General features: G+C 36.8%; 1 protein-coding gene across 1 annotated transcript in view; it reads right to left on the reverse strand.

The window, feature by feature from the left end:
• Positions 1-13631, reverse strand: part of LOC145679621 (synaptic vesicle glycoprotein 2C-like) — a 47394-nt gene that overhangs the window by 13039 nt on the left and 20724 nt on the right. Inside the window, exons 5-7 of the mRNA XM_081750197.1 lie at positions 3897-4018; positions 2334-2572; positions 842-1026 (exon numbers count right to left, since the gene is read on the reverse strand). Coding sequence (XP_081606323.1) covers positions 842-1026; positions 2334-2572; positions 3897-4018 — 546 coding nt within the window. The remainder of the gene's footprint in view (positions 1-841; positions 1027-2333; positions 2573-3896; positions 4019-13631) is intronic.

Genomic DNA, 13631 nt, shown 5'->3' on the forward strand with positions numbered 1-13631 from the left:
GGTGCAGGAGATCCTGATTCGTTTCTCTATGAAAGTCTAAAGAGAGTGGATTGCAAGTTAATCACAAATCGATGCCTTACAGATACAGGTACACAAGATGCTTATTTTGATTCGAATCAACCAACCTTCTTGAACTGAAATATTGTACCTCAAATAGAGGGGCGTCATTTAGGGGCATTTGCCCCCCACCCGAGTTTGAGATGTATATAGATTTTACCAATAGAGTAATAGTAAATCAGTGAAAAACGCGAAATTTTACTTATATCAAGGGGTCTTACCCCCCCAAGCAAAATCTGAAATGACGCTCCTGCTCAAATCCATACCATATGACCATCAGTTTTAAAACTTGCACTATTTATATTTCCTCTAAAATACCTTCATAATCGGTTATTGAAAGACTTTCCATAATCTTTAAAAAAAATATAACTTCAGAAGAGTAACATTCTACGAAGAAATTATCTTTCAGCTGAAAAAGCGAAACAAAATTTCATCCACATTGTCATGGAGAGTTACCTACCTTGCCTATAATGTAAATACAGTAATGTAAGAGTGACTTTGGTCTGACACAAAATGATCCTGTTAGGGTCGCCATTTTAATAACTGATGTGGAGCCATTTAGGCGACACTTACGGAAGTACTCTTATATACTACTGAGAATCCCACTCAATGATCAAAACTTTTTCTACTGTTTATAAATACATATCATAGAAACTGAGTAAGCGATTGCGGCAAAATTTCTTGAAACGAAAGGTAGTGTTTCAAAGAGTAATCTAATTTTAAAAAATCCATTTCTAGGACAATTCAAACTATTTATAAATAGATTTCAATTATGTGATCTTACCTTGTCATCAGACCAAATTGTATTGTGCATGTAAGTACGGTCCATTTTATCATTGGATACTTGAACAACCCTTTGCTTTGTGTCCAAATATCTGCTAGCAACGAACATGCTGCCTTCTCACGCTTTTTGTATTGTCCAAAATTTGAATTTTTGTCGACTGGTACGTCCTTCTGGAGATTTTTAATCTAAAATAAATAATAATAACATATAAATTACTCTTTTTCTCAGTTCCCACTCAACTAGTCAATACAATGTATTAAGTTTAAATGTTCAGAACTATAAAGTCACGTAATGTCGAAAGATTTTATACGGTTTTATAGTTCAACCACTAGAATCTTCAACGAAGGAGTAACTAACACATAAATATACATTGAATCTTTATTATATTCTCCGTACTCATAATATTCAGCAATTATCAGGGGGAGGGGTCGCTGAGATGAAGAGTGGTAGTTCCGATGACGGTTACATCCAAATTTAGCCCACAATAATAATATTTAATTTTTACTGTCATTTTTACCAAACACATGACGTAAGGAGTTGTGTATTTAAAGTTTTTATTTCAACCCAGCAAAGCGGGTAATCAACACTAATGTATGTACCGTATAATTTTTCTGTGCAATGGACTGTTTTGCCAGTGCTTGGATATGTGACAATTTGTTACAACAATATGGTGCTTACAGTTTATAGTTCATATATCGTCTGACGAAAATTGTAGAGATACTTAAAGAAACAAAACACTCTTTTTAAGATGTCCCGTTTCGTGGAACATCTTAACTTAAAGTTTGAAATTACGATGTAAGCTCTTTGAACTTCGTCCAGGAGGTTAGATATACAACGGTATTGTATATCTATGCAATAAAATACTTCAATTTTCGTATCTTGATTTTGGGCAACGGTGCGTAAAAGTACACAATCTGTTGAGTAGAAGAAGAAGAAGAAGAAGAAAAGAGATAATATGTTGTTGATTCTAAAATATAAAGAAATAAGATTTAATCATAGTAGCTGAAAATCTATGTTGGTTTTAAATGTATAAACTGTACTCCTAGTTACCGTAACAGTAAATAGTTGTTTAAAGGTTGCTATGACGACCGAAAAAGAAGATTATTATTGTGAGTTATTGAAAAGAATAATAAAAAAGTAACAGAGATATAAGTGACGTGTCTGATTTAGAGTAATTTAATCGTGTTGACATATTTAAAAATCTTCACGAACTGTGAGCTAAATGTAACGCGTAAGAATAATAAGTTAATAATCGTTACAGTTTAGATGGTGGTTCCTATACGTTACAAATACTTTGTTGAGACTTACAAGTGAAGATATTTGAAGTAGACTACACATTTTTAACATGATAAATATGTTATAAAAAGATGCGTTAATATAGTTATTAACTCAAAGTTCACAAGGCACAAAATAAGGACCTTTTTTTTAAAAAAAAAAACTATCTGTATCAAAGTACTAAGAAAATAATCTTAAAGAAAATAAGAAAACTTACTGGATACCAATCTGCAGGATTTCCCGTATTAATACTGTAGATCCTCCTGAAGACCATAAGAGCTGCTGAATATTGTCCACTGTCCATCAGAAACTTTGGTGTCTCTGGGAGGAACGCAAGACACACGGCAATCACCAATGATGGAACAGCACAAACAGCTACAAACGCATTCCAGGATTTGAACATAAAAATCGCAGATTGGTAACTCCAATCTTGAGGAATAACAAGCCATGCTAGACCTGGAAAATAGTTAAGAAAGAAGTTGTAGATACAGTTTCATATGCTCCCTAGTGGTTGATGAATTCAATATTACTATCAAATCGAAATAAGCGTAATATGTAGCTATGACTTAACTCCTAAAAAGATACATTGAACGTGTTTTCATAACAATAATACAGGCAAAAATAACCTATCCCGGTGGTTAAAACGAAGGGCAATGAAAAAGTTCCCGGAATTTCGTTGTAACTATATTAAAAGAATATAGGCACTTAATCACCTTCAAGATAGGCTTGTTGAGAACACACACACTTGTTACACCGCTTTTGCCATTGCTGGAAACAAAGATTAGTCTTCGGCTATTTGAGAAAGAGTTACCCCCTGTAGTGAACGCGGCCAAGGTGGCTATTCAGTAATTTTACTTTCACCAGAGTTGTAAATCATACTGTGAGCCAGTCAGGGTTTCCGGGTCTTTTTGCCAGGTCCAGGTGTGTAATAGCAGAGTTCCAATACTCTGCACAAACCACCTTCCAAGCAGCTGTTTCTTGCTGCAATCCCTTTGCCTGGCAACACGCCTTTCCTTTTTTTCCCTTCCTTTTGAAATCTTTCAAACAGCAGGCGGTCTATGTTCAGAAATGCACCAAATACGCTCGAACTGACATTTTCTCCGCGTTTTTATTGCTTTCGCGTTTGTGATTACCCATCTACATTTAAATACATGGTCAGCGTGTTCCAAGCGTACGCATGAGCAATAAATACGCTTTGCGATTGCCTCGATAGCCGGGTACTTAAAGTCCTGTTTTGGTATGTTCCGAAGAACGATGGCTAAACGGCTCGCAGAAACGAACATCCCTCTACCAGCCAACCTACTCACCGGATTTAGCAACAGCGGATTTCTGGCGTTTTCCCAGGATCAAAAGGGACCTCAAAGGTAGAAATTTTGCCACCGTATAAGACATCCAAACCAACGCAACGGATGAACTTCGGAACATTTCAAAACAGAATTTTCAGCGTGGTTTCCAGCAATGGCAGTAGCGGTGAAACAAGTGTGTGTGTTCTCAAGAAGCCTATTTTGAAAGTGTGGTGATAAATAGTTACATTCGGGACTTTTTACTGCCCTTCGTAGATATCCTTTCTATCTGCATGTAGAGAGATCTGTAGTGTTTGGTTGAAATCACATCCTTCGTTAGGCCCAGTTATCTAGTTCATTTCCTATTTCCCATTTGTATGATCATTACAGTAATGTCAAAATCAGAATCTTCCATACACTTTGATTCTCCAATAACATTACAGTTATTTCAGAATTTGTTCTTTCTGTTACATAGTCTTTATATAAATTATAAATACCTGGTAAAGCTATAATTCCTGCAGTCCAAAACATCTGCAACCAACATAGAACTGTACTTTTGAGCCTTGCAGGTTGAAATTCTCCCAAATATGGAAATACAATGCTTGTGGCTCCTGACACACTGAAAAATAAGATTAAACGTAATTATTAATGGGGATTCTATGGATATTCCTTTAACACTAGTTTTTAAGGCATGATTTTAGAAATAAATGCATTGATTGTCAGACGAAGTTAAATTAACATAATGTTCAGTCATTGATATGTATCAATTTTCTTATCAGTAATATTTATATGTAATTTTAAAATTGTCATTAATTCATCAATAAAGGTTTTAATGACTTATGTATAATACCAGGAAATTTCATTTCATTTCATTTCATTTATTTGCCTGTTTCATTAGCTTACAAAGCATGAGAAATTCTCATGTAAGCATTACAGTTGTCAGAAAGAAAGAAAAAAAAGTCAGTACCAGAAGTACCAGAAGTATACATCATGCAATCTTTCTAAAAATACAAAACCACATAATTAGGTAACTGTTTCTACCACACCAGGCATGTACTCACGGGTAAGTATCTGTTTCCAACTCTTCAGTTAATGAGTCATTTAAATATTCTTTAATTGTGTAATAGCACTTTTCAGTGAGTAGATTATATAAAGTCTTACCAAGAATGGAAACATTGGTCATATTTTTCAAGTACAGAGGAAGTTTATTATACAATCTGACACAATTCATGTACACGGTTTTGCTTATATTAGCATATTTTTGATGCATCACAAATATGTCACTACCTTGTCTTGTATTATGGCTATGAACATTTTTATTAAAGATAAAAAGATGCTTGTTTTTCACAGTAAAAAGAATAGATTTATAGATGTATAAGCTGGGGAGTGTTAAAATTTTTGCTTCTATGAAAACCTTTTTACATGACGATTTTGTGGGTAACCCAAAAATTATTCTAATCGTTTTCTTTTGCAATCGGAAAGTGCTTAAACTATTTTCAGCAGATCCCCAGTGTATTATGCCGAAGTTAATTAATGAATTAAACTTGGCGTAGTAAAAGCTAAGAAGTGCTTCTCTCGATACAGTACCTTGAAGTTTGTATAAGGCAAAACACACGCTACTTAGTTTCTTGTTTAAAGTGGAGATATGAGCAGACCATGAAAGATCATCACTTATGATTACACCTAAAAGCTTTGTTATGCAAGAATATTGGAGTAAGTTAGAAGATATTTTTATTCTAGGTGATATACGCGGTTTTCCTGGAAAATGAAAATGTAAGAGAATCGATTTATCATGATTTATAATTAACCTATTCGCTGTTATCCATTTTACTAATTTGTCCGTAAAAATGTCAGATTTCCTCTCAACTTCTTCTATTGATTTTCCTGATATTATCATACTGATGTCATCAGCATATAGAATACATTTCGCTGGATGCATAAATTCTAACAAGTCATTTATATATATCAGGAAGAGAATAGGACCCAAAATGGAACCTTGAGGAACACCTCTGACTACAGTTGATAAAGACGAACAAGTTGTTTGAAACCCATCTGCAGCTAATTTTGATATTTGTACCGCTTGTTGCCTACTGGATAAATAAGAGAGAAACCAGTTGTGAGCTACTCCTCTAATACCATAAGCATATAACTTGCTTAAAAGAATAGCATGATCAATTGTATCAAAAGCTTTGGATAAGTCGATGAATAGGCCAACAACATATTTACTGTTTTTTAATTCAAGAGCTATATTGGACATGTAATCAAACAAGGCTGTTTCAATACTTTTCTTATTTTGGAAGCCATGTTGTGATGGTGATAGTAAGTTACATGACTTCAAAAAATTGCAGAGTCGTGACTTCATCACATATTCAAAAATTTTTGAAAACGTGGAAAGAATGGAGACTGGGCGATAATTTCTTACATCATGCATACTCCCCTTTTTATGGAGAGGAATTACTTTTGCCACTTTTAACACTGATGGAAAACATCCTTTCTCAAGAGATAGGTTAACTAAATAACAGAGATGATTTACAATGAAAGGAAAACAAAATTTAATAACAGTCACTGGAACTTCATCAAAACCTGAAGATCCCGAATTAGACATCTTACTCAATATTTTCCATAACTCCTCTACTGTTACTGGAATTAAAAAGATCGTATGTGAATGCATTGGAAATTTCATCGAGTCGTCATAACTCGTTTGTATGGGGTCAGGTAATGGTACACTATCTAGAAAATAATCATTGAAGACATCTGCAATCCGCTTAGGTTCTTTAATAATTTCGTCCCCAACTTTAACATACTCAAAGTCGCTCTTTTTGTTGTTTGTTCTACCATTTAAGATTTTCCACATAGTTTTAGCTTTATTACTAGAATTAAGTATTGTGGAGCTATTTGATAGTAATTTAGCTGTTTTAATTACTCTTCTGTATATTTTCCTGTACTTAAAAATATAATTTCGAAAGCTGTGAGGAAGTGATGTATTTATTTTGAGTAATCTATTATATCTAAATAGGTTACTTTTAGAAATTTTAATGCCTTTAGTTAACCACGATTTAGTGGACGACGTCCGGATTTTACGAGTAACTTTTGGAAACGCCATATTGAAGTAATGTAAGAAAGTTTCAAAGAAGTATTTAAACTTATATTCAGTGTTAGACGTATTGTATATGCCATTCCAAGACTCGTGAGAAAGCAAGAAATTTAGATATTTCATATTATGACTGGAGAAAATTCTCTTTGTAACTGTGTATACTTTAGACTTAAGAACAGTGGTATTGTTTAAAGTGATTTTTAAAATAATCGCATCATGATCAGAGAAACCGGGATCAAATACTTCAAGGTTATAGGCAAATTGATTTTTACTAATGATGAACTGATCTAGCGCACTTTTATTATGACGTGTCGGTACATCCACTAGCGCTTGGAGATTGTACACATTCAGCAGATCTCGTAGATCGGATTTCTTTTTTGCTTCCACTATCCAATTTACATTAATATCACCACAGATGATCATTTTTTCAAAGACTTTTCGTATGAAATCCAAAAGACTTTCGAGTTTCTTTAAGAAAACAGTAAATATGCCGGATGGCGACCTATAAATGCATATAATACAAATGTTAACACTTGGTAATTTAATGGCTACAGCTTCAAAGTCAAATTCACAGGTAAATTTTAGCTGAATCTACAGCAAACAGGAACAAAGTTATGTGTATTCTTGCCAAATCCTATAGGCATTTTTGTTCTCGGCCAAAGCACCCAATATTATGATCCAACTTTCCGATGTGCCCAATTACAACGTTTTTAGACTTCTTTGCTGTGATTAAGTCCTCTCAGATTCTGTGGTCGCTTCCATGATATAAAGTCTGCGACTCAATATCGAAGCTACTTGCTTAATTGTATTTATGATTCACACCAACACTATAAACTCTAAATCTCATTCAAATAGTAATAAAACAAGTAGCCCTGTGACGTGTACAACACGTGCTTTTATTTCTTTGGCATGACATTGTCTTAATATTGAAATCAGAAGTGATACTAGATCTCTATCTACCACTTCCGGTTTTAGTAGAGACAGAAGTGAAGATTATTCTTGAGGTACTTAATTGACTGTAGAAAACCACTTCAGTGGTGCCCCCCTTATGCCCATGACCCCCCCCAAATTGTCTATCCATAAGTGTTCTTCCATGAAAAAAAAATCTTTTCGATTAATTTTTACACCCCCTCAAACATTTTTGTATAGATTTTAACCCACCCAAATATTTCAATGACGCAGTTTGCGTCATAGCCCCCCCCTTGTGGGCTGACTTCTCGCTATCAATTACCGTTTTTACTCTGCAGTGATCAACGTTGATATCGGAAGTACCGTCAAATGGGGCTACTATGAACATGGGGGCTACTTTGAACAAAACTGGGAAAATGTTTCAATCAAAATTTTTATGTCCTGAAAAGTCATTTGTGGCTCATTTGTATATTACAAGTAGTAGTTTGGAGTGTTCTGAATTCAACCAAAACAAATCTGTAAGCTTTACTTAGAAGCATATATGAGAAAAAATATTACATATGGAGCGATCTTTTTTTTTTATTTTTTTCGTCGACCAGAAAATTGTGTCTCTGGAACTCTGGTTTAAAGCAGTAACTGCCTAAATCAGTGTTACTGATGAAATCTCAGCCATTATCTACCGATTCCAATAGGTTCAGTTGTTGTCTATCCTATAGAGTCATTGGGGGTGAAGTCGGTAGTCGGGTGAAGTCGGTAGTGTGTAAGGTATGACGAACTGACAACATCGTGTTGAGCCGAGTGAGGGAAGAAAGGTTTGTTTTCGAAACAGTTAGTCATGCTGTATGAGCGAGGTTGAGAAGAAGGAAATTGGATCGCAGAACGAGCATACCACGAGACTTCCTTGTGTGGAAGGTGAGTCACTCATGCCGCTTATTCTTGCTATTATAAGTTTCGTTCTGGAGAACCTAAGGTGTATAATGAGTTGCACGTGTAGTTTTGACTTGCGCATTTTTTTTGTGAGGTAAGATAAGGTTTCTGTGTAGAGAGTACATAGTTGTTGTCTTGATGCTTTATGAACTAATAGTAATTTGGCAGAGAAACAATGGGGTAACCTATGTGGGGCGAAGTCGGTACTGTTGTGTGGGGTGAAGTCGGTACGTCTTTTCCATGCTTGTAAAATGAACATTCAGCATGAAAATAAATACAATGTTTGTTATAGCTGTGTTTGAACCTAACTTGGCCTTAAGATGCACTCGATAATCAAACACAGTGGCACAATCAGAACAAGGGGTCAGTGAGCACCAGACCTCTCCTGTATGAATGGTGAAAAATGCATGTTTCAATAAAGTAGTATCCATGTAGAAGATGTAGAAGTTTGGACGTGATTTCCGACTTTGAAAAGCGTACATTTATTTCTTTAATTTATTTATACATATGGGGATTCCGGAATCGATAGCCTTAAGCTCTTCACGTGTAAGGAATGATGTCCCTCGGCGATCATACAATCCGGGGAAAGGGAAGGAAGAAAGGAATGGGTGGGGAAGAAAGCGGCCTGGGACCTGTTTGTTAGATACCAACCCGGCATTTGCTTGGTATAAATGAGGAAAACCCAGGAAAAATCTCTCAGGATGGCAGACCTGAAAAAGCTGTTACACCTTTTCGACCGAGTGACCCCACTGGGAATTGAACCCGGGACAGCTCGCACCAAAGGCGTTAGCAACTACGCCACGTGTTTCAGTAACCAAAATAACGCACCGAACCTGGAATATAATAAATATGAAACTTTTACTTGCAATTGTTAACGAGTTACAACTGGACCGTAATTACAACGCAAACCTGTATCATGTTACAGCAGCTTTCCTTAGCAATGGTCAAGCAATGTCTCAACAGTGCAATCACGGCATGGTCATCCGGTCCAATGTGCACATTTGTTCCGTTTGCGTACATTTTAACATAGCTACATAGGACAGGATGTACAATTATTAACAGTGGACTCCAAAACATTTAGGTAAAAGAGTGCCTCCACCGCAGATCGAACCCGGGATTACGCGCACCACAGAAAAGCATGCTAGCCACTCCGTTAAGGGGAGGAAGGCACTCCAATGTCCATGTGACACAAGAGTTGTTTATAATTGATACATTCACGTAGCTTAGGTTAGTAATACTAATGCAGACCTATTCGCCTGTGTGACAATTTTGTATTTTAATTTTCAGATGCCACGAACGTACAAAAAGAGGACCAACTCTAGAAGACCTATCATGAAATGGAAGCCGGCGACAATGCAAGCAGCAGTGAAGGCAGTACAAGCTGAAGACTCCATTTTCAAAGCAAGTAAGGCTTTTGGTGTTCCCTTCGAGACACTACGCGGACACGTACACCAAGGTAAGATAGGCACAGTTAACATTGTTATAGGTGGCCAGCCCGTGTTCAGTGTAGATCAAGAGAATGCTCTAGCATACCGATTACTAACATTGGCACAGAGGGGATTCCCAGTTACATCAGGGTGACGTTCGTAGGGCAGCCTTTCGTTATGCTGAATGGTTGCAAATAGATCACCCGTTTAACAAAGCGCGCCGTGGAGCAGGGCATGACTGGTTCTACAGCTTTATGCGTCGCCACTCAGAGCTTTCCATACAGACACCTGTTGGCATATCGCAAGCTCGGGTTTCTGGTTTAACACGCTAAAGACTGGATGAGTTTTACAATATGCTGGAAAGGGTATTAATTGAACCCAATCTTCAAGATAAGGGTGCAAATGTGTTCAATGTAGATGAGACTGGATTGCCTCTGAACAACGAGCCTCCAGACGCAGTCGTCGCTAGAAAAGGGCAACGTGATGTTGTGTCGCTTACATCCAAGGAAAGGGGGGAAAACGTATCAGTGATTGCGTGCTGCAATGCTACGGGCATGTTTCTCCCATCGTTTGTGATTTTCAAAGGGAAACGATTAAAGAACGAATATCGTGATGGTTTACCACCAGGCTCCCAAGTGCTAATGACGGATTCTGGTTACGTCAACGACGTTGAGTTTCTAGAGTGGCTAAAACACTTCGTCAAACACAAGCCACAGGGGCCTTGTTTATTTCTCATGGATGGCCATGCAGCCCACACAAAGTCGTTGGAAGTACTAGAGTACTGCCTTGAACACGAAATCACAGCTCTGTGTCTTCCGAGTCACACGACTCATGCTTTACAACCATTAGACAAAGCTGTCTTTCGCCCTCTTAGTTTATTCTTTAAACAAGCTTGCAACCAGTGGGTATTCTCAAACCCAGGAAGATCACTAACAAAAGTACAGTTCGGTCAGCTCCTGAATCAGGCATGGGGGAAAGCTGCCACATTGGGAAATGGTGTAGCAGGTTTTACAGCTACTGGCATATTTCCATTGAACAGACTGGCCATTAGTGATGACAAAATTATCGACGTCTCTGTAACGAACGCGTCTCATGAAGAAGGAAGGCTAGACAATGAACAACCGACAAGACAGGAATCACAGGTCACGCTTGGAGTGCGGGAGAGTCTGCCTTCTCCTGCAAAGAGAGCTTCACACAAGACAGAGAAAAGAGCCAGGCAGGGCACGGAAATACTTACTTCCCCCGATCATATTTCACAGCTGACAGGGCAACGAGGTAAGTTTGCACATAGACCTACACCTAGGTCTCTTCAGTTGGCGGTGGCAAGTACTCAAGGCAATGCGGCACGTACTGCCGATTTTGCTGACAACAGAAACATCTGTGGGTTTTGTGGACGACCATTCAGCAACGAGACATATACCAAATTCTTGGAGTGGATACAGTGCCAAAGTTGCGACATCTGGTATCACGAATACTGTGTCGGTGCTTTTTATAAAAAAAAAAAAAAAAAAAAAACAGTTTGTTTGTGGAAAATGTTAAACTGAATGTTTGTAGTAGAACTTTGTGTACAGACAATGTTGAATTGAAAGTGTGCTTGAAGGTGGAAAATTTCTAGTGATGATGTATTAAGATATAATGGTTTATGACGAAGTAGTGGTACCTAGTAGAACATATGATTAGTAATAAACATGTACCCAGTTCACCCCATGCACCTACCGACTTCACCCCCACAAACGGGGTGAAGCGGGTAAGTCGCCGACTTTTCTTTTTCTCTCTTTCCTTACTTTATTGTTTCACACTTGTACGTCCATTTCCATTGAGTTTATAGTAAAAGGTTCACTGTATCTAGCATGAGTTTTAATTTTCAAATAACTATCTGCATAAGCACAGTGTAGTGCATTTTATCCTTAATACATTGACTTCACCCCCAATGACTCTATTCAAATTTTGGTGAATTTTTGAAAACCAGATGTCGTTTTAGGTAAGAAATGGGGCTACTATGAACAGCTGATTTTGGTGGGTCTAAAAATCAGTTCGTGGGTAATAGTACGGTATATTCTAAAGAAAGGTAAATGACATTATACTGGGCAAGTCATAGACAAAGAGAGCTGCAACTGGAAAGTCAAGTTTACGCGCATTAATAAAACAGGTACCAGTATGACATTCTATTGACCCGAAAATGTAGACAGTGATATGGTTTGTGCAAAACACATTGTTCCGATGTTACCAGAGCCCATTCTTAGTAATCGAGTGCTTCTTAAGTTTGGTGGCATCTCTTTTGAAGGTCTCAATTTGCAATAAGGTCAAGCATGTTCCAATCGCATACAAATAGTTTGTTACCATCCTGTGTAGTGTGAATAGTGCTTATCCATCGTACCGAAAAAAATATTTGCGTATCTTTAAAAACGTCTCTGTTAGATTCATATGAACATACGGACCTCTTACTACAAGAGAGACCTTTTAAAGTTTTAAATATTCAAGTTGCAGTAGTGATACGATGGATATCAACCTTCAAGAAATATTGGGTAAGTACATTTTAAAAATATTTTCTGTAGACCGTTAGGAAAATCGCACAACTATGTAATATATACCAAAATGTTCATAAAACTCGCTTCTTTTAAACTCAATATCAAAGAATACCATAGAGCTTATAGGCAGAATTTTATAATAACAATTAACATTATGTTCAAAGTAGCCCCATTTATGGGGCTACTTTGAACACTCGTATTTCATTTTTTTCCAGCTGAAGACACTATCCGATAACAATGGTTATCAACAGAGTGATAGCACTTTTTTGTGCCATGGTTTTAAAAATATAACATTGGGTTTACAGTATGTTGTTTACAAAATATTTAAGAACATGTGTTATTTTTGTATCAAAGTAGCCCCATTTGACGGTAGTTGATTTGTGTCACTTCCGGTTATAGTTGAGAGATTACAGTGAAGATAAAATTTATTCTTAAAACTCTTAATTGGTTGCAGAGAATCGTTTCTCGCCATCTATTACAATCAAACAGATCCAGGGAGGCGAAGGGTCATTCGCTCCTTCATCGGCACAGCCATCAGTGTTGCAAAAGCCCGGTGACAAAGAAAATAATGTCTTTCACAACCACCCCCAAGAATCTCCCAGACCCGTTCCCTGAGTACTGTTTTTACTCTAAACCGATTAGCGTTAAAATAGGAAATAGTTTATTTCTGAATTTGCAGCCACTTTCGGTTTGAATAGAGACTTAAGAGATAAGTTGGCACTCATTCTTTGAACGCTAACATTGATAGCAAAAACCGCTTATCGCTGTCACTTATCCCTTTGGCTCTGTAGATCTATGAAACCAACAGTTGTAGTGAATCCTGTTGGGAGATTGGCAAGATGTACTAAATGTGTTAGTATTGGTAATATGAAACTGATTAAAAGTAGAAAGAGTTGTATTGACTCTGCATATTATATTCGTTGATATGACTTTTGCAAGAAGGGACGAAATATTTGTTTATATTGTCCAAATTTTGTGTGTGTCTGTATATTGATATATTCAGTGAAAATCATATTTGGCATTAAAGTACGTGTCCAGTGGTATATTTCGTTAATGATTTATTTGCAGTGTTGATATATAATTTATATATGAGAATGTTAATGTGTAGTTAGGCCTATTTAGTAAGCCTAACAGTATATGGAAAGTTTCTATTTAACTATCAATTGCAGGACATATATGAAATTTGAAGAGTAGCAACAAATCCCTATTATTCCCGGATTTATTTATTTATTTATTTAACAATCACCAGACACAGTACAGATCAGAAGCCATTTTATACTGGATACCTAACAATAACAATGGAAACAATGGAAGTTTGGGCCAGAGCCTGTTTAGTAGGTACCATCC

This window comes from Thermobia domestica, chromosome 2, assembly GCF_964235325.1.
Source record: "Thermobia domestica chromosome 2, izTheDome1.hap1.1, whole genome shotgun sequence".
Taxonomy (NCBI): Eukaryota; Metazoa; Arthropoda; class Insecta; order Zygentoma; family Lepismatidae; genus Thermobia; species Thermobia domestica.